This window comes from Doryrhamphus excisus, chromosome 14, assembly GCF_030265055.1.
Source record: "Doryrhamphus excisus isolate RoL2022-K1 chromosome 14, RoL_Dexc_1.0, whole genome shotgun sequence".
NCBI lineage: Eukaryota > Metazoa > Chordata > Actinopteri > Syngnathiformes > Syngnathidae > Doryrhamphus > Doryrhamphus excisus.
Genome location: NC_080479.1, coordinates 18122559 through 18143774, shown reverse-complemented (window position 1 = coordinate 18143774; position 21216 = coordinate 18122559). Strand labels below are relative to the sequence as shown.

The 21216-nt window shown below is 39.3% G+C and overlaps 4 protein-coding genes across 9 annotated transcripts in view; 1 reads left to right on the top strand and 3 right to left on the bottom strand.

The window, feature by feature from the left end:
- Positions 1 to 1375: 1375 nt before the first annotated feature.
- On the bottom strand, positions 1376 to 5399 carry stmn1a (stathmin 1a). Of its 3 annotated transcripts, none has more exons than XM_058046982.1 (5): positions 5282 to 5399; positions 3943 to 3984; positions 3690 to 3862; positions 2152 to 2343; positions 1376 to 2078 (listed from the first exon to the last, which is right to left on the bottom strand). In XM_058046982.1, exons 2-5 carry the CDS (start codon positions 3956 to 3958, stop codon positions 2001 to 2003), a joined length of 459 nt encoding a protein of 152 aa, XP_057902965.1. In that variant the 5' UTR covers positions 3959 to 3984; positions 5282 to 5399; the 3' UTR covers positions 1376 to 2000. The 3 variants fall into 3 exon arrangements, with proteins under 3 accessions (XP_057902965.1, XP_057902964.1, XP_057902966.1); XM_058046981.1 differs by having other exon boundaries at positions 5230 to 5355; XM_058046983.1 differs by lacking the exon at positions 5282 to 5399 and adding an exon at positions 4637 to 4756.
- Positions 5400 to 7297: 1898 nt separating this feature from the next.
- tmem97 (transmembrane protein 97) lies at positions 7298 to 9383 on the bottom strand. Its single transcript, XM_058046784.1, has 3 exons — positions 9036 to 9383; positions 8819 to 8963; positions 7298 to 7732 (listed from the first exon to the last, which is right to left on the bottom strand). The coding sequence occupies exons 1-3, from the start codon at positions 9150 to 9152 to the stop codon at positions 7455 to 7457; spliced, it is 540 nt and encodes a 179-aa protein (XP_057902767.1). The 5' UTR covers positions 9153 to 9383; the 3' UTR covers positions 7298 to 7454.
- Positions 9384 to 9672: 289 nt separating this feature from the next.
- The window catches only part of thrb (thyroid hormone receptor beta), a 58904-nt gene continuing 47360 nt past the window's right edge, over positions 9673 to 21216 (top strand). The window contains exons 1-5 of the mRNA XM_058046777.1: positions 9673 to 9736; positions 12657 to 12780; positions 12904 to 12979; positions 14806 to 14906; positions 16997 to 17067. The gene's annotated coding sequence lies outside the window, so the exon portion shown is untranslated. The remainder of the gene's footprint in view (positions 9737 to 12656; positions 12781 to 12903; positions 12980 to 14805; positions 14907 to 16996; positions 17068 to 21216) is intronic.
- gmeb1 (glucocorticoid modulatory element binding protein 1) lies at positions 9923 to 20385 on the bottom strand. Of its 4 annotated transcripts, none has more exons than XM_058046772.1 (10): positions 20253 to 20385; positions 17827 to 18005; positions 17645 to 17697; positions 17454 to 17569; positions 16523 to 16626; positions 15126 to 15271; positions 14776 to 14898; positions 13073 to 13210; positions 12843 to 12965; positions 9923 to 12719 (listed from the first exon to the last, which is right to left on the bottom strand). In XM_058046772.1, exons 2-10 carry the CDS (start codon positions 17952 to 17954, stop codon positions 11944 to 11946), a joined length of 1707 nt encoding a protein of 568 aa, XP_057902755.1. In that variant the 5' UTR covers positions 17955 to 18005; positions 20253 to 20385; the 3' UTR covers positions 9923 to 11943. The 4 variants fall into 4 exon arrangements, with proteins under 4 accessions (XP_057902755.1, XP_057902757.1, XP_057902754.1 ...); XM_058046774.1 differs by lacking the exon at positions 20253 to 20385 and adding an exon at positions 20005 to 20136 and having other exon boundaries at positions 17454 to 17566; XM_058046771.1 differs by lacking the exon at positions 20253 to 20385 and adding an exon at positions 20005 to 20134.

Below are 21216 nucleotides of genomic sequence, written 5' to 3'. Positions count from 1 at the left end.
TGTAAGAACACTGTATAACTCCCTGGGCACTTTTGAGTACTTACTGTCATCGTGCTAAGTGCTAGCATGCTAACTGTCGCATAGTAGCAATGTAGCTATTTTATTCATATCATTCATGTCAAATTGCTGATATTAACATGGTAGCATATAAGAACACCGTGTAACTCCCTGGACACTTTTAAGTCCTCAGTGTCATCTTGCTAATTTGCTAGCATGCTAACATTAGCATATTAGCATTGTAGCTATTTTATTCATGTCAAATTGCCGATATTAACATGTCAGGATGTCAGAACACTGCATAACTCCCTGGGCACTTTGAGTCCTCAGTGTCATCTTGCTAAGTGCTAGCATACCTACATTAGCATATTAGCATTGTAGCTATTTTATTCATGTCAAATTGCTGATATTAACATGTCAGCATGTAAGAACACTGTATAACTCCCTGGGCACTTTTGAGTACTTACTGTCATCGTGCTAAGTGCTAGCATGCTAACTGTCGCATAGTAGCAATGTAGCTATTTTATTCATATCATTCATGTCAAATTGCTGATATTAACATGGTAGCATATAAGAACACCGTGTAACTCCCTGGACACTTTTAAGTCCTCAGTGTCATCTTGCTAATTTGCTAGCATGCTAACATTAGCATATTAGCATTGTAGCTATTTTATTCATGTCAAATTGCCGATATTAACATGTCAGGATGTCAGAACACTGCATAACTCCCTGGGCACTTTGAGTCCTCAGTGTCATCTTGCTAAGTGCTAGCATACCTACATTAGCATATTAGCATTGTAGCTATTTTATTCATGTCAAATTGCTGATATTAACATGTCAGCATGTAAGAACACTGTATAACTCCCTGGGCACTTTTGAGTACTTACTGTCATCGTGCTAAGTGCTAGCATGCTAACTGTCGCATAGTAGCAATGTAGCTATTTTATTCATATCATTCATGTCAAATTGCTGATATTAACATGGTAGCATATAAGAACACCGTGTAACTCCCTGGACACTTTTAAGTCCTCAGTGTCATCTTGCTAATTTGCTAGCATGCTAACATTAGCATATTAGCATTGTAGCTATTTTATTCATGTCAAATTGCCGATATTAACATGTCAGGATGTCAGAACACTGTATAACTGCCTGGGCACTTTGAGTCCTCAGTGTCATCTCGCTAAGTGCTAACATGCTAAAGGTTAGAATCTTAGCATTTTAACCTTTTTGCTCATGCACAACATTATTTTCACTACCTCCGTAGCGTGAAGTCATATCGCCACACGACTGCCTTAGAACTTTCCGCTGCTTGGTGTTAGCATGCTAATTGTTAGCAACAGACAGTTAAGCCATTTGAAAGAATAACATTGTGAGGAAAATAAGTGCAAATAGTTTATTTCAAACGTTGAAACTGTGCTGTTAACAGAGAGAGATTACATACGGCAGGTTAACATTGACTTAACACTTGGTGTGATCTAAAGTACGAGGAAAAAATGGTGCCTTCACGTCGTTTGAGTACAGCTAATGAACTGATGCAGATGCCGGGGTGTATGTATTGCTCTTGTTTTTTTTTTTTTTCACGAGTCATTCCTAAGACAAGGCCATACATGCTTGACATGTAAAGAAAGTTTTTTTATCAGCAGAATCAGGACTCAAAACGAAGCACATTTTTTTTCCAGAACAACCAGGAATAATCAAGTTAAAGCCATAAGAATCAGGATCCATTTGTGCTTAAAGGAAAATAACGGGAATATCCCACATTGAGGTTTATTGGTTAGGATACCGGAATGTGGGAATTTATACAAAAGTTCCGACTAATCGGTTACTAAAGGTGTTCAGGAGGGTGGTGGTTCGCCACATGGAATCAGCACATCAAGCTTAAGAATATATAAAAAAAAAAAATAATCACAAAACGGACGTTTTCCTACTTCAAGTGGAGGGTGCACACAAATATACCGGTTTACCAAAAACAAATCCAGATAAGAAAGGTTCCTGTTTGCGGTTCAGTCTTCTGAAGCATCTTCATCCATGTTGGTTGGATTGGTTTCCTTATTTTTCCGCACCTCTTCCAATTTTTTGTCCTGGTAAGAGGAGAATAAAATGAATCCTAGAATACTGATGCTTGGAAAATATAAAAAATTACTTAAAAATTACTTTTTCTTTGAATTTTTCATTCATTGCTGCCATGATGGCCGTGCGGTTGCCTTTGTTGGCCTCCATCTTTTGTTGGAGTTTCTCCTCAGCCATCTTGCTGAAGTTGTTGTTCTCTTCCATGGCTTTCTGGAGAACTTCCTTTTCATGCTCACGTTTCTCAGCCAGATGCTTCAGGACTTCTGCTTCATGGTTCTGGAAGGAAAACAAGAGAAGCTTTCTTGAGCAGCCATTTTGTCCATATATACCTTGTGTACTTTTTTTTATATTAGGGCTGGGCAAACTAACTCGTCATTATAGTTGTTATTATACGTTAGGACCCGTCTGGAATGGTTTGAATCGTTTGAGAAATGAGACACTTTTTGTTTTATGTTTATTCATGTTAGTGGGAATTTATGGGCCATAAAATGAAAACGACTGACATTTAAAAAAAATGTAAAAACCAGATCACCTGAATGGGCTAAAGACTTTGCAAGACGTTGTAACGGTTTGAATCAGTTGTGATATGCAAAACTTAAAAATTGTCCACTTGTGAGTGGGTATTTATGGGCCAGAAATTTGAAATTCCGCCAAAAAAAATTAAAATTGTAATGTGGAGAACAGATTGTCCGAATGAGCTCAACATTTTGACATTGGAATGGTTTGAATTGGTTGAGAAAAGCAGAACTTGGAAATTGTGCACTCATGTGAGTGGGAATTTATGGGCCAGAAAACAAGAAATTCTGGAAAAAAAACTGCAATTTTTGTAATGTGGAAAACAGATTGCCTGAATGAGTTCAACGATTTGACATTGGAATGGTTTGAATTGGTTGAGAAACGTGGAACTTTAAAATTGTCCACTCATTTGAGTGGGAATTTATGGGCCAGAAAATTTGAAATTCCGCAAAAAAAATAGAATTTAGTAATGTGGAGAACAGATTGCCAAAATGAGCTCAACATTTTGACATTGGAATGGTTTGAATTGGTTGAGAAAAGTGGGAATTTATGGGCCAGAAAATGTGAAATTCTGTAAAAAAAAAAAAAAACTGAATTTTTTAATGTGGAAAACATTGCCTGAATGAGCTCAACGATTTGACAATGGAATGGTTTGAATTGGTTGAACTTAAAAATTGTCCACTCATGTGAGTGGGAATTTATGGGCCAGAAAATGTGAAATTCGGCCAGAAAAATTGAATTTTCATAACATGGAGAACAGATTCCCTGAATAAGCTCAACATTGGAATGCACTGCAATGGTTTGAATCGCAACTTAGAAATTGTGCACTGGGGTAGGTGGGAATTTATGGGCCAGAAAATGTGAAATTCTGTAAAAAAAAAAAAAAAAATCTATTTTTGTAACATGAAAAACAGATCGCTTGATTGAGCTAAAGCTTTTGATATTGGAATGTTTAGAAGCGGTTGAGAAGCCATAAGACTTCTTCCGATGAAATGGAATTTGTATTTAGAAAATATGGAATTTTGAGGAAGTGTTCGAGAGACCGAAGGAGCGGAATGTTTTCATGTTGGAATAATATTTCTATGGAAAATATTTCTCTGAGATACCTTGCGTCTTTCCTCAGCGGCGTCCAGCTTCCTCTGAATCTCCTCCAGGGAGACGTCCTTCTTCTTGGGAGGGGCCAAGGGGAAGTCTCCCTTAGCGTCTGGGGCCGGAGCACCGAGGAGGACCTCGAACGCCTGACCGGAAGCTCGCTTGTCCAGCTCTTTGACCTGAATATCTACAAAAGGTAAACATATCACACATAAGCAAATACTCCCAAGTCAGTATGAAGTAGAAATATCAATGTGACATATTCACCTTCAGGGGCTGCCATCTTGAAAACGGTGCTCGTGGGTTTGCCTTTAAATGTAGAAACACGTTTGGATTCATTCATTTAAAAATAAATTGGACTGGAAAAAATAGCTCAGTGGCGACATCTCATGGCCTGGTAGAGAACTACAACCAACCACGCCCATCAATACATGACAACTCTGATCATTAAGGTTAAGCGATACTGGGCATTTCGGTACCGATTCGTTAAAAAAAAACTCGACAAAGATTTTAACCCAAACCAAAAAAAAATGTTTTTCTGTTTAAATAAACAACACTATAACAATAATACACATTCACAATGTCAACAACATATTCATATTTATCAAAAAAATAGCACTCTCATCACGCCAGAATCGATCCAATATTGTCTCAACCGTGGTATCGCTAGTCGTCTAAATTCGGATCGATCCGCCCAAGCCCTACTTTGTCATCAACCATCCCCGTCGGGTGTCATTATTTGCGTAAATATGCAAACATTGACGCAAAAAAATGCCTTCGAATTGTGTGTTTGTTGTGTTGAAATGGAAATGATGCTTGTTTAACGGTAAAATACACACATGTATAGCGTTTTATGGAATAAAAACCGGAACTACCCCCATCTTTTATGCATTATCATATAATAATCATATTAAGAATAGTTATGCTAGCTAATATTGAGTGTAATATTACGAGCAGACACCTTGCAAAGCGGTTGACGCCCACTGTTGTTGTGTTCCGACGTTTACATTAGCATTAATAAGAAAGTAATCTTTTTTAAAATAATTTTTTAGAGAAAATTAAGAGATATATTTCATCTTTTGTTACTCCGACTATGAAGCCAGGCTGTCAAAAGGCAAACAAAAGACGCCTTTGACGGCGGTGTGGGAAAACAAAGACACACACTGACATCGCCTCCGAACAATAACAACACACTCGCTCGTTCTCCGGGGGCGAACATGTGATAAAAACGTAAAAACGATAAATAACACCTATTGTTTTCAAGTGAACCGGACTGTCTTCGTGTGAACCACAAACAGCGATATTCTGTGTAAAGTGCATATTAATTTCCCAGTGCCGTTGAACGCATCTTTTTTTTTTTCATGTCGCGAGCAGGCGAACAATATGGCAACGTTTTGTAATAAAGCATCCATTTAGCATCGTTTATCACTCATTTCATCAGTTTAGCGACACGCATCTCTCTTACTCACACACACACATAAATATGAAACATAATATTCGATAAATAATATGAATTGAAATGCAACAAAATCAATCAAAAAAAAAAATACTTACAAATAACAAATATGTCCGACACGCTGACAAATATGCTTTCAATCACACCCACCTTGCACAGTGTGCAGACTGGACGCTTATTTCGCACAAATTGCGCCAGTCTAGCAGCGCACACTTAAATATGTCACGGGGGATGCCGTCATAGCTTTTGTAGCCGGCCGCCATTGGTTGTTCGAATCCATTGTGTGTACATGACAATTCTACTTATTATTTATGGGCGTGTGTTTTTTATTTTTATTTTTATTTTTACACCAGGAAGGCTTAAGAAAAGAAATACACAATTCCCTGATCACAACCCTGGTACTGGATTACATTGTGGAGTGTGTAGTAGTGGGTACATACTATAATACATACAGTATATTATGTAGTATTGATGATATGAATACATTAACATATTATTAACACAGCTTTTCAATGTAAATATTTATACTATTATTCATTCATTTTCTACCGCTTATCCTCACGAGGGTCGCAGTGGGTGCTGGAGCCTATCCCAGCTGTCTTTGGGTGAGACTGGTGGCCAGCCAATCACAGGGCACATATAGACAAACAACCATTCACACTCACATTCATACCTATGGACAATTTGGAGTGGCTAATTAACCTAGCATGTTTTTGGAATGTGGGAGGAAACCGGAGTACCCGGAGAAAACCCACGCATGCACGGGGAGAACATGCAAACTCCACACAGAGATGCCCGAGGGTGGAATTGAACCCTGGTCTCCTAGAAACTTTCTGCGCGCTAACCACTCGACCGCCGTGCCGCCCCATTTATACTATTATATGGATTATATTCTTATTATGGGCTGCATGGCGGTCGTGTGGTTAGCGTGCAGACCTCACAGCTAGGAGACCCTAGTTCAATTCCACCCTGTGTGGAGTTTGCATGTTCTCCCCGTGCATGCGTGGGTTTTTTCCGGGTACAATTCCAAAAACATGCATGGGATGAAACCGGAGTATCCGGAACGGAGAAAACATGGAAACTCCACACAGAGATGCTCAAGCGGAGATTCAAACCCGGGTCTTCCCCATCTCCTGACTGTGTGGCCAACCAGCTAACCACTTGCCCACTATAAATATGTACTTATGTAATGTCACGTTACTTCATGCATTATTTTTGAAACTTTCTATGTATTTTAATATGAAATGTTGTAGTTATTGGGCTGCACGGTGGTCGAGTGGTTAGCGCGCAGACCTCACAGCTAGGAGACCCGGGTTCAATTCCACCCTCGGTCATCTCATTTTCTACAGTTTATCCTCACGAGGGTCGCAGGGGGTGCTGGAGCCTATCCCAGCTGTCTTTTTGGGTGACAGGCGGGGTACACCCTGGACTGGTGGCCAGCCAATCACAGGGCACATATAGACAAACAACCATTCACACTCACATTCATACCTATGGACAATTTGGAGTGGCTAATTAACCTAGCATGTTTTTGGAATGTGGGAGGAAACCGGAGTACCCGGAAAAGAAAACCCACGCATGCACGGGGAGAACATGCAAACTGAGGGTGGAATTGAACTCGGGTCTCCTAGCTGTGTGGCCTGCGCACTAACCACTTTCTATGCCGCATGTCCTCCAATGAACTGCTTTGCTCAGACACAATGCAGAAAGGGAAACTTCAAAACTCATATTGGTACTTCTTTGTATATTTTTAGGTACACCTTTGGAGTGTTAAGTTACTGTGTGATGAGTTTAGTGTTTTACTAAATAAACTAATAGACACAGACATGTTTTTGGAATGTGGGAGGAAACCGGAGTACCCGGAAAAGAAAACCCACGCACGAACGGGGAGAACATGCAAACTCCACACAGAGATGGCCGAGGGTGGAATTGAACCCTGGTCTCCTAGCTGTGCCGCCCCCCTTGCAAAATTAGTATTTTATTATTAGTATTTTAGTGTCAGCATAAATTAGTATTAGTATTGTTTATACACCTTTTGAGTGTTAAGTAGCAGTGTGATGAATCGAGTGCTGTTAGAATGACCTCATAATATAAACGGTGGATCCAAAGGATCCAGAGGTCCAGCTATTCCTGGGAACTGTTGGATAAAACACTCAAATTCAATAGCAGGATGTCAGTATTTTATTACCCACAATACAACAGCTTGGTTGATCTGACAGGCGGCACTGAAGTGGTTTTGTTCCATGCCCAAGGTACATTCACTGACCTCAGGAATAAAGATGTACATTACAGAAGGCTTGAAATGGACAAAAAAAAAACCCCATCAGTTTTTCTTCTTGCCTTTGGCCGAGTGCATGTTCCTAGACCTGGTTTTGGGATTGTACGTGGACGACATCAGCATAGTGCAGAGTAGCAGGACGGGGATGAACAAGTACGGAGCGTATATGGAGGCTAGCATCCAGCGCTCACGCGGCGTCTGTGGGCCCCGGGGGCCGTCTTCGGGGAATTGATGGAATAAGATGTGGGACAGAATCGGGATCATCGTGGTGGCCACATGAGTGGAATAAACAATGGCCGGAGTCCGGATCCAATGGCGGCCTCCTGGAAGACAGGAAACAGGGTTCAGTCGAGCCAGTTGAGTGGAAAGCCGGGCTAACGTGGGCTATAAGCTATAATTATGACTTTATTCCCGTCATATTTTCACTTTATTCTCCCAATATTATAACTTTTCCTGCAAAATTATTGCAGGTTTCTCATTTTATTTTTTCATTTTTTTGTTTTATTGTTAAAGTCTACTTTTAGAATGTGCCACAGGTCAGTAAAAAAAATCAGGTCCACATTTTGGACACCCCTACATTACATAATATGAGACAAATAGTGAAACATACAGCAGCCATCTGAAATTGGTGGACTTTGGCGACTCTGCAATTACAAGAAGCGGCCACTAGATGGCAGTGTAGGACGACCTCAATCTCAGTAGTTTCAATGCCACCTTGCAATCTGATTTATGTTTGTTTGTTTTTTTAGTCTTAAACCGGACAACATAAATCAAACATCAAAAATTTAAAATATCAGCACAATTGAGTCAAAATATTAAGAGAAAAAAATTTAATCTAATGTGAAAAATTTGTGATTTTATGAGAATAATATTATGAGGGGAAAATAGTATCATTTCAGCGGCATACAGTTGAAATATTGAAGATATAAACAACAATTTACACCTAAAAAACTATTTTTTAAAATGGTACATCAAATATGATGAAATTCATATACAAGTCAACAGCAATAATAGGGAAGAAATAGCATTTTTTTCGCCTTAAAATATATATACATTCATTATTTATTGCACGTCATTGTTACGCCAGGTGGGGTCGCTGTTCTTTCCCCAACAGTGTCTATTTAAAAAGGTAACGCTGCCGTGTAAAATAAACAAGACAGAGTTTTTGGTGACGTTTTAAGTAGAATACCCTGAACTATGTTAACTCTGTAGGATAATTTTCCTCAAAAATAGTACATTTTAAGCCACTTTTAGAACTAAGCGTGTTTTCGCATCTGGCAACCCCCCCAGTGCTGCACTTTGGACGCCCCGAGTATTACGTCACGGCTCAAAAGTTGCTTCGAAAACGTGGCAGTTTTGGGTCATTAGCTTAGCTAAACAGATTTTTAAAAAATGTTTCCTTTACTTACCTTTAAAGAAAGCGTAGGCTGCAACGGGAAAGAATGGAGTTTGGAGCAAAGCCTCACAGAAAACGAAAGTCTTAAACCACTCGGGAGGATCCAACACCATTGCATCGTTAAACTTCTCAGCGTAGCCACTGACGACGTCTTTCAGCTACGAGGCATATTAAAACAAACTTTTAACTTCACCGGAGCATAAAAAGTAAACATTAATGATCTTACTTACAGTTTGGGAATATAGATATCCGGGTAGAATAAGTTGCAAGTCGATTAACAATGTGATAGGAATGTGAGATACAAAATACAAGAAAAATAATATCTCTAATAAACGAATAGCCGCCATTTTATATTGTAGTTTAAGGCGAACCGCCGGTCAGCGATGTGGTTTGTACCCGAAAGTGGTTCAGCAACTACACGTTGGGGCGGGCAGGTCGATCCAAATATTGATAATGCCGATACAAAAGTAATATCACATTGGATCGACCCAAGTGTTGTGAATAAATATTTTCCTATCTTTCCTGTGTTTTTTGTTAATTTATGTCCGTTTATTTGTTGTTCTATGTTGCTTTTCAGGATTTGAATTATAGCAAAATTAGCATTATCGACCATATGCATTCGTTTTTAACGAGGGCTCATCAGCGGAAGTGACGTAATATTGTAGTTCCACGGTAGTTGGCCTTCTCAGTGGTGCGTCATCATAAGCGTAGTCGGTCTTCGTTCATTTCCGCTTTTTTTTGTCGGCAGCCAATGACGGAAGTATTGTGATCAATGAAAACGAAGAAGAAGAAGAAGAAGAAGAAGGCGTATGATTGGCTGGTTGTGTGAGGCGCCAAAATAAACAGGAAGTTAAGCTTGCCTACTCTCGCTGTTAATAGTACACGTACTACAGTATACTTCATTTTTCAACTTTCCCCAAAACAAAGACAGGTATGTGTTGTAAAACGTTTGTAAATAGTAGAAGTGCCAACTCAAGGTGTAGTCTCACACAAAATATCTTTATATAATAGCTGCTTTGTTTGTCCGGGTGCTCATTTGAATTAATGACAAGTCATTACCCCTTTAACATTGCAGTTGCACTATGAGTAAGTATGTTCTCTTTGATGACCACCCATATAATACATAATAGTCACTTTTATTACAAATGTTGACACGAAATCCAAGAACATCAACGCCAGGCTAGCAGGACTGTTTTTATGTAGTAATGTACTAATAAAACACTGCTTCATTTGACTTTAAACACACTTGCTCTCTTTACTTTGGGAAAAATGAAACACAGCAAAAACCAATGAAGCACGCAACAACTTCATCATACTGTGTTGCCTGTAATGGGGACGTTCAACTAAAAAGCGATAAACTCAGAAAGCTAATAATAATTTTCAGTGCGTGTTACAAATGGGGGAAAAGTCTAAGAAACAATAAGTGGGTGCACTTTAATAATGGATGTGAGGAACGTGGAGATGCCATTTTCCTATGAAGACGTAGAAATGTACATACTTTAGAAGTACAGGGACGCCAAAAAGTACGTATCAACTAGGTTCGATTCAGTCATTTATTGACTTTAGGCTAGCAAATGTCCTAATGTTCATGATGACCCGTTTAGAAAAAGAAAACCTGGGCTTATGAGGCTTGCTCGGATATATCAAATAAATCAAAATGGCGTGGATGAAGGTATGAAAGTAAAGACTTGGATGGTTACTGTAGATATGAACATGAACAGTTTTACTACGGGATAAGAGCAAACAAAGCTGCTTGGTTAGTGAGCTTTTATGCTAGTGCAGGGGTGTCCAAACGGTTGACTTTATTATTATGAAGTTCATGATTATGAAGTTCCAAAAATGACAACTTAATTTTTTTCTCACATTACATTTTTAAAAATGTCTTTTTACTTTAGTATTTCAACTGTAAATTTTCCTCCTAATATTACAAGTTTATTCTTATATTTTTTTCTCATAAATGATTCTCATAAAATTACAGCTAGTTATGTTGTTCATTCATTCATTTTCAACTGCTTATCCTCACGAGGGTTGCGGGGGTGCTGGAGCCTATCCCAGCTGTCAATCACAGGGCACATATAGACAAACAACCATTCACACTCACATTCATACCTATGGACAATTTGGAGTGGCTAATTAACCTAGCATGTTTTTGGAATGTGGGAGGAAACCGGAGTACCCGGAGAAAACCCACACATGCACGGGGAAAACATGCAAAATCCAACACCCAGAGATGGCCCACCGTGGAATCGAACTCGGGGTCAACTGGCTGTGAGGCCTGCGTGCTAACCACTGGGTTGCTGTGCAGCTAGTTCTGTTGTTGTTGTTAATTTTTCCAACTGTTTCAACTTTATCATAATTATGACTTTATTTTTCCCCACCTAATTTTTCCCAAATTACATTTTCTTTCTCATATTACTTTAATATTTAATCACAAAAATTACATTATCAGTAACATTATCAGTACATTACAGTCTTCATAATATTAAAATATTTTTTCTCTTTAGATTACAACTTTATTCTAGTCAATTTACTGCAGTTTTTGCCCTTTTTGCTGTTTTTTTTATATTACAATGTGGGGCTGCATGGCGGGCGAGTGGTTAACGCGCAGACCCGGGTTCAATTCCACCCTCGGGCATCTCTGTGTGGAGTTTGCATGTTCTCCCCGTGGGTTTTCTCTGGTTTCCTCCCACATTCCAAAAACATGCTAGGTTAATTAGCCACTCCAAATTGTCCATAGGTATGAATGTGAGTGTGAATGGTTGTTTGTCTTTATGTGTCATGTGATTGGCTGGCTGGCCCCTCCCGCCGCGACCCTTGTGAGGATAAGCGTTAGACAATGAATGAATGAATGAATATTACAATGTGAATAAAAATGGTTGTGAGTTAAAAATGGCACTCAGGCCACACTTTGGACACCCCTGCTGTAGCTTGTGATTCTTCTGTATTGATGCAAGCGTTGTGTAGCAGTTACGGGGGAAACACACACTGCCCCCCCACCCTATTAAAAGGTCCAACTGATTTGATGCAAACTAGTAGAAGTGTATCAACTTTGCAAATAAATAGAATGACCAATGAGGGTCGAGGAAGTTCTTGACACGTTTCTCCCGTCCATACCGACGCCGACTGCATAGACGTGTCTTATTTGCCCTGAGCATTCTCTCCAACCACCACAATCTGCACTCCCGGTCCTCGAGTATCCAACTCCACCCCCTGAACCCCTCGCGCCTGCGCTACTTGCAGTTGAGGCCGTGTCCCCTCCGCTTCTCCAATCGTGACCTCCATCGTCCTACTGCCAATGAAGCCGGACTCGACTCCCCCGGACTCCTCAGTCAAGTGTAGCTCCATGACTCCTATGTCTTCTTCTACTGGAGGTGGGTTGATCTCTATAACCGTGTGCTCCTGGCCGGCGTCCACCTCCCCCTGCACCAACATGGCGCCGTCCATAGGTAGCACCTCGCCACCCACAGTCTGTTGGCTGAGGTGTACCAGCTCCACAGGGCTCACCATTGTACCTAAGTGGGCGTGGTCCTGCACCGGACTGGCGTCCACCAACGTGATGCTGTCGGCTTTCCCGTCCCCGGTCACCATGTACCGCGTGAAGAGCTGAGAGCCGGCGGGGAGCAGAGTGACCGTGTTGGACGGCTGAGCCAGGGACGTGATGGGCAGGTCGGCAACGGTGAACGGCTGACCCAGCGACGATAACGAGATCGGGGACAGGATGGTGAACTGCGGCGGCGTCGCCACGGTCTGATTGTTGCAGGTGGAGGTCAGGAGGGTGGCGGCGGGGGTCACGGGCCTCTGTAAACGGGGACGCTTTGTTTGACGCTTGGCGGCCGTGACTGTTTTGGCAGGCTTGGATAGAAGAGCTTGGACCTGTTGCTGCTTCCGCTGTTCCGACAACTGCAAGTCCAAGTCTGCACCGAACCGACACAAAAACACCTTGAAGTCATACCTGGAGTCCATTAACTAAAGGAGGTATGTCATTTTTTAAATAATATTCTGTATTAATAATTTGATTAAATGTGTGTATCACTCACTGCTGAGGATGCTGAGAATTTGCTCCTGGTTGGGATCGGTCTGTTGCCTCCTCTTCTCCAGCATCTTCTTCACCGTGTCCAGGAGTCCAAACACCTGACCAAGATTACTGAGCACAGCGATGTCTGCCAGAGAGGAGGTGAGATCTTATTTCTCATCCATGTTACCCTTTTGTTGGTACTTCTAGCACTCAGTTAAAAAAAAAACAAAAAAAACCCAAACATCCACGTACCCGTGTCCTGTAACACAGCCGACTCCTTTAGCAACGGCATTCCGTTTAACAGATCCAGAAGCTCGCTGCTGATTTTGGAGACCACTTCTCCAAGCAAACCCACATCGGCAATCCCTATCCAGAAATTGAGCGTATCCTCTGGGGAACACCACAAGAGTTAGCATGTCAGTCTTGGGTACGACTCCATATTGGATGACAGAAAGTAACCAACAACAACAATCAAGTCAAATTAGAGAAAAAACGTAATCTAAGCAGTAAAAGTCATCATTTTAAGAAAATAACGTTGTTATGTTATGAGGAAAAATAGTCCAAAAAGTCATTTTTAGTAGCTTTGTGTTGAAATAGTAAAAGAACCAAGATGTGATTTTTGTGAGTATTGTGAAAATTATGAGAAACAAACAAAAAATGTAGTAGCAAAAAAAAAAAAAAAAAATGTTATACAGTAAACCTCGGATATATCGGACTCGGATATATCGGAAATTCGCTCACAACGGACAGATAAAAAAAGAACCAATTTTTCTGTAATGCATTTCCAATAAAATTTCATTGCATATATCGGATTTTTTATAACGGATTTCGCCTATTTCGGACAAAATCTCCAGTCCCGTTCCAATGCATTTCCATTAAATTTCCCTGGCATATATCGGATGGCCGCATCGTGGCGCTCCGATTCGCCGAATCGTGACAGGCCGCTATACGACGTCATTTGCAGCGTTTGCAGCGTTGCCTGCGCGTCCAGGTACATTGGAAACATAGTCAAGGAAGTGCCTTTTTATAACGGATAAAATCCCATTTACGCATATACCGGATATAAATCCGATATATGCGGAAAACAGACATTTTCCGGTATACGCATATAACGGATTTCGCTTATATCGGACAAAACCAGTGGGAACAATTGAATCCGATATATCCGAGGTTTACTGTATGACAATTATGGAGAAAAAGTTAAATTTAGGAGAAGAAAGGTAAAATAGTAAAAAAAAATTTTTACAATAATAAAGTAAAACTATAGTGGTTCTAATATTGCTCCCTGACTATATTACTATTAATAACAATTCATAAATGATCACTGTTTCGTGGTTAACTACTGCCTATAATTCAGTGTGGAAGTGGTACATTTTTACCTGGTTATTTTTGTCCCTTCCGTTCCTTACCCATTCTTAACGTTTATGATAAATAAATTGGAAGCTAACTCGTTAGCTCGGTATGCAGAATTGCTATGTTTAAAGCGCCGTCCGTCTCTTGCGTCACTTTAGACACAAGCGGTGCACAATATGATGTAAACACAGCTAGCGGTACTGTCGGAGTGTACGTCTGTGTATGGCAGAAGCGTGTCAGATTGTCATGAATAAAATACAAGGACAAGCGTGACTATAGGGGTGTTATTTCATGTTTGAAAGGCTCTAATGTAAAACAAACAATTTTTTAGAAGGTCATTAACAGGTTTTCTGTGCTCTAACTTTGCTTTGTTTTTTCTTGAAATATATATACAACTTCTTAGCATATTTACTTTACAAAATATCACAGCAGCCCCTGCTGGAAAACTTTTGGACACGCTTATACTGTATGTACTATATACATATATATATTTTTCCATCCTCACTGTATATACTGTAATACAAATACCGTAGTTACTGAAATGTGAGGTCCGCCTCGTTGACATGTGTTATGTATTTTGAAATACTGTCATGCTTGTTTACCTGGGAGTTCATGGGAGTCCTTGTTTCCAGATTCCAGCGAACTCGACACCCAGTCCACCTTGTTGCCTGGCTTCTCCGTGGAATTGTCACCTCCGGTCCGGGCCTCCTCCAAGGACTCCTGAGCTGCAACGGTTAGGCAAGACAACATTTCATACCTTCACTGAAACAAGTTCAAACACCCGGTATAGTGTTTGTTGCCCAGGCGTGTCCGATCACATGACTTATTCAATTCATAAACAGCACAGCACGTCTACGTTTTGCATGGGTAGACTGGATTTAGAAATGAAAACAACATGAAAACCAGAAGACATTACAACATTACATTACATAAGACATCATACAGGACTTACCCTGAGATGATATGGTTGTGAGTCCACTGCCGTCAGGTGGGAACCGTGTGTTGTTGATTAGGAGGTCAAACTTGGTGCTGCGACAAGTGTTTGTACACAACGTACTGTGTTGATAGAAGTCAAGCTGGCCTGAATCCATGATTTTCCTGGAGGGAGTGGACACAACTATTATTGATGAAAAACATATTAGCCTTTATTAGCATCTAAGAAGTAAACAACGAATAGCCACCTTGGTTTCAGATGGGATCAATGATCATCATTCCATAGGAATGGGATGCTAACCAAGGTCAATGGGGACAATGATCATCATTCCATCTGAATGGGATGCTAACCAAGGTCAATGGAGTCAATGATCATCGTTCCATCTGAATGGGATGCTAACCGAGGTGATCATCCAAACGGCTATCACAGGGCGGGTAAAGGCCCCCCTCCATTGTATCCTAACGACCGTCTACTATCCCTCTCTGGACCTGCCATTGGATCTTGCACCAGGCTCAGACTAGAGCTGTCCTATCTAGTCCGACTGGGGTGTGTCTCTCTTCTAGTCTTTGAACATGAACTAAACTAGAGCTGTCCTATCTAGTCCAACTGATGTGTGTTCCACCTAGTCTTTGAACTAGACTAGAGCTGTCCTATCTAGTACAACTGGTGTGTGTTCCACCTAGTCTTTGAACATGAACTAGACCAGAGCTGTCCCATCTAGTCTGACTGATGAGACTAGCGCTGTCCTATCTAGTCCGACTGGTGTGTGCCCCACCTAGTCTTTGAACATGAACTAGACCAGAGCTGTCCTATCTAGTCCGACTGATGTGTGTCCCACCTAGTCTTTCAACATGAACTAGACCAGAGCTGTCCTATCTAGTCTGACTGATGTGACTAGCGTGGTCCTATCTAGTCTGACTGGTGTGTGCCCCACCTAGTCTTTGAACATGAACTAGACCAGAGCTGTCCTATCTAGTCCGACTGATGTGTGTCCCACCTAGTCTTTGAGCATGAACTAGACTAGCACTGTCCTATCTAGTCTGACTGGTGGGTGTCCCACTTAGTCTTTAAACATGAACTAGACTAGCGCTGTCCTATCTAGTCGGACTGGGGTGTGTTTCTCTTCTAGTCTTTGAACATGAACTAAACTAGAGCTGTACTATCTAGTATGAATGGTGTGTGTCCCACCTAGTCTTTGAACATGAACTAGACTAGCGCTGTCCTATCGAGTCCGACTGATGTGTGTCTCTCTTCTTGTCTTTGAACATGAACTAAACTAGAGCTGTCCTATCTAGTCTGAATGGTGTGTGTCCCACCTAGTCTTTGAGCATGAACTAAACTTTATAGACCCGAACACTTGACCGCAAAGATTTGTATTTATAGGTCGAGGCTAAAAGAGGTAATGGCTAGCTCACCTTAACATGACTCCACCCATCCGAATAGCTCGTTTCCAGTCTTTCAGTGTGGCCTTTCCGGAAATATGTACAAACTGCTTTGGACTGATCAGCTGGTCTTCATACTGAGGATGGGAGTATTGGGAAGGTTATTAGTAGTTTGCTTCATGTCAGAGGATAAACAACAGACTACTTATATATATGGATAGAGAGGTTCATGATTTTGCTTTCCTACAACAATGGATTTGAAATATGACAATAATAAGAATAAACCTGGATGAAAATCCAAAATCTGGAAGCCATGGACATGAAACACTAAGCAGGAGATGCATGACTCCATCATGACATAATCCCTTCAAAACATCTTGATTTGCTTTTTGCAATAGCTTGAAGATATAGATAACATGGCCACGCTTGAAACGTGCATTGTGCACACCGATTTCAGCAGCGGTGCCAAGCCGACGGATAAATGATGGCATTTTGTCTCCTCTCCAGGCACAGAAGATGGAGTCGGCTGCATGTGCGGTTCAGATGGCAGCGGATGCGACTGGAGGGATCCAGCAGAGGTAGGCAAACCTGCTTTTCTTTCAGGTTTTCAGCTAATAATATGAGAAGAAAAACAATAACGTGGAAGTAGCCACAGCCGCGGGAGAATATCCGCTACAGGAAATATACTTCTAATAGCGTAGACAGCAGCATGGTTCGATATCTCGCTGAAAATTATGAAAATTATGAGTATGACAAGTGGATCAGACATAACACCGGGTCCACACGGTTTGAAAACCACTGAGTTATAGCATTGTACTGCCAAAAATGAAACCAATATGGGTTATTTTTGTTGTTATCAAAACAAAGGTACCTTTATTTGTACAATAATTTAAAATGAACAGAAACTGAAGAATGATCTAATCATAACTACTTACATATCTACTTATCAAAATTATAAACTAACCTTCACACATTTCACGTTGATTCCCGGGCAAACAAATTTCTTCACAAGCAACATGGCTTTACTGTCTCCGCATGTTATCGGACAGCCAAGTTCCACATCTCCTTCGTCCGTCTCTTCTACCAGAATGAAAAACACACGTGAAACATGAACACGGTGATGGTGACCATTCGGTAAAAATGTGACTCTCTCACCGGCATGTTCTTGATCCGCCATGACAGATGCATCTGTTTCAACAGGCTGGTCTCTGGAACGTTTGTAATATTTAATTTAAAATGATGTCTAGTCAGGGCCAGATTAGTCTAGTACTAGTACTAGACTAGTATTAGTACTATTAGACCCAGCTAAAAGCGCTGTGACTCTTAGGGTAACTTACCCAGCGGTAATGGAGTGGAGCTGGAGAATGACTTGGGTTTTATTCAGATCGTCGGCGTCGCTTCCATCCTCCGTCTTCACCATCATCACCTGCCCCGTGGACACGCTCACATCCTCAGTGGTTGCCATCCCACTGTTGTACTGCTATGGGCATTCATATACTATAAGCCTTTCATTGTCCTACAAAAACAAAAAACATAAACAATTCATCTTGCAAACATTCTATTGCTGATGTAAATAGAAACATTTGTTTTGCGGCCATCATATGGAACACTGACATGTTTAATCATTCTAATGAGGTGTTTGGTTGAAATGTAAAGACTATCATAGTTTAACACAGGGGTGTCCAAAGTGCAGCGCAGGGGCCATTTGCGGTCCACAACTGTTTTTTTATTGGCCCACATCACATTGAAAAAATATAATTTAACAAGAAACCGACCCCCCCCCCAAAAAAGTCAACATATTAACAGAAAAAAAATACATTTCTGAGAATAACATTGAGAATAATATAATAGTTTTAGCATGAAGCTGACATACATTTTTTAATACTATGAGCAACTAGTAAATGATGAATAAAGTTGTCATTTTTTGTAAAATTTGGTTGCAGAAAAAAATGCTAATATTACGAGAATAAAGTCAAAATATTACGGGTATAAATTCATTACAAGAAAAAAAAGTTGGAATTTTTGGATAATTTGGTTGTAGAAAAAATGCTAATGTTACGAGAATAAAGTCAAAATATTATGGGTATAAAGTCATCATTACAAGAAAAAAAGTTGGAATTTTTGGATAATTTGGTTGTAGAAAAAATGCTAATGTTGCGAGAATAAAGTCAAAATATTATGGGTATAAAGTCATCATTACAAGAAAAAAAGTTGGAATTTTTGGATTATTTGGTTGCAGAAAAAAATGCTAATGTTGCGAGAATAAAGTCAAAATATTATGGGTATAAAGTCATTATTATAAGAAAAAAGGTGGAATTTTTTGGATCATTTGGTTGCAGATAAAATGCTAATGTTATGAGAATAAAGTCAAAATATTATGGGTATAAAATCGTCATTACAAGAAAAAAAGTTTGAATTTTCGGATAATTTGGTTGCAGAAAAAAATGCTAATGTTACGAAAATAAAGTCAAAATATTACGGGTATAAATTCATCATTACAAGAAAAAAAGTTGGAATTTTTTGATAATTTAGTTGCAGAAAAAAATGCTAATGTTACGAGAATAAAGTCAAAATATTATGGATATAAAATCGTCATTACAAGAAAAAAAGTTTGAATTTTCGGATCATTTGGTTGCAGAAAATAAATGCTAATGTTATGAGAATAAAGTCAAAATATTACGGGTATAAAGTAATCATTACAAGAAAAAAAGTTGGAATTTTTTGATAATTTGCTTGCAGAAAAAAAATGCTAATGTTACAAGAATAAAGTCAAAATATTATGGGTATAAAGTCATCATTACAAGAAAAAAAGTTGGAATTTTTGGAAAATAAAAAAAGACAATCGATGCAGAAATGGGAAAAAGAGCTGCAATTTTACGAGAATATAAAAATATTAAAATAAAAAAGTAATATTCCAATGAGAACAAAAGCTGCAATTGGCTCATTTTCATAGCATAGAGTTGAATTTAGCCATAAAATAACAAATTTGGTTGAGGAAAAAAGTTATAATGTTATGGGAATAGAATAAAAATATTGCAAAAGAATATTTACAAAAATAGTTAAGAAGAAAGTTGATATATTTGGAAAAAAAATGCAAAAAATGAGCACAGTTGATAGTGATTTTTAGACTTTTCCACCTATATCACAAAACTGCAGTTTATTTCTTGAAAAACTTCTTAAAATATCAAAGTGACCCTTCTGTCCTTTCATTTTTTCACCATGTGGCCTGTTAAAAAGTTTGGACACCCCTGCTTTAGTGTATTATATTTTGTCGACGTCACGTCACGTTTGGTGACACGGAAAAACTATTTTCATCCACTCGATTACAACCGACAAAGTCGTGGATGCCAGAATGAGACACTGTAGTCACCGGGAGTGTTTAAATCCGGAAGCCATTACGACAAACACAATGACTCCGTGGTATTTGTTGAACCGGCCCACCCGAGACGACCGAATCCTTCCTAAAGCCTTCGTTACCGCGTGACCGTTACGTGCTACTTAACCATGATACGTACGTCCTTCCGTAACGCCGCATTTTAACGCTCCGCTCCCCCCTGAAGTGACGTCTCCCCGTGCGGCGCCACGCACGGCGGACAAGCAGGCGACGCAGTCCTCCATTTTGTAAAAAAAAAAAAAAAAAAAAACCCACTCACACTCACAACTCGTGATTCATACACTTTAAACGTGTTGTTCGCGTCGTAAAAACGCGTTAGTAACTTACAACCACATATCTATTTTTTATATTTAAGAGCTCTTTCCTTACCGAATGAGTACAATTGCATCCCAAGGTCCTAAAGATGGTGCGCATGCGCTGTCCACGAAAGTAGGAATACATCCGGCATAAACAGACCCACTTGTCACGCACACAGAAACTTTCAAGTCCACCACCGTAAATGACTGGAGGGCAAATATATGTTAGGTTTATATAGTTTATTTGCATTTTATTATTGTGTTGGTGATATTTTTACATTGTTGATATTCTTATAATTATATATAGTTGTTTTATTTACAAACTGCGGTACTAGTTCTTGAACATAGTACTATATTGTTGGATTTATATATTGTTATACGCTTCACAAATACGTTTCGTGATATTTTAAATATTTTTTTTATTATTTATATTTTTTAATATTTATTTAAATTTGCCAACCATCCTTTTTTTTTAATCTTTTGCAAATAAAGTAGAAAATGGAGAGCAACAGATGAATGATAATGATAATGATTCACGGTCTAGTCCAGGGGTGAGTATAATTTAAAGTCTATAAAGTATAATTCAACAAGAAAACTAAAAAACAACACAACAAAATGGAAAATATACGGTTATTTTACATGAATAAAGAAAAGTTGACATCTAATGAGAATTAAAAACACGTAATTTTAGTACTGAAAAGTTGAATTAGTAAAGAAAGACATTTTTTTGTGTAAAAATATTGTGAAATATATAAATAAAGTGTAAAAATATTGTGAAAAACAAACAACCCAATGACTAAAGTTGGAATTTTTGGGGAAATGTCCCAAAAATAAAGTCAAAATATTAGGTAAATAAAGTCATAATGATGAGAAAGCATAGAAAATGGATGCATGGATATTAGGAGAAAAAAAGTCACATTGTAACAAGAGAGAAAAATCACAATTTTATAAGAATAAACTTGTAATTTTATTAGCATATGGTTTAAATGTTAAATACATACATACATTGTAATACAGGCCTGATCAAAATCTCAAGA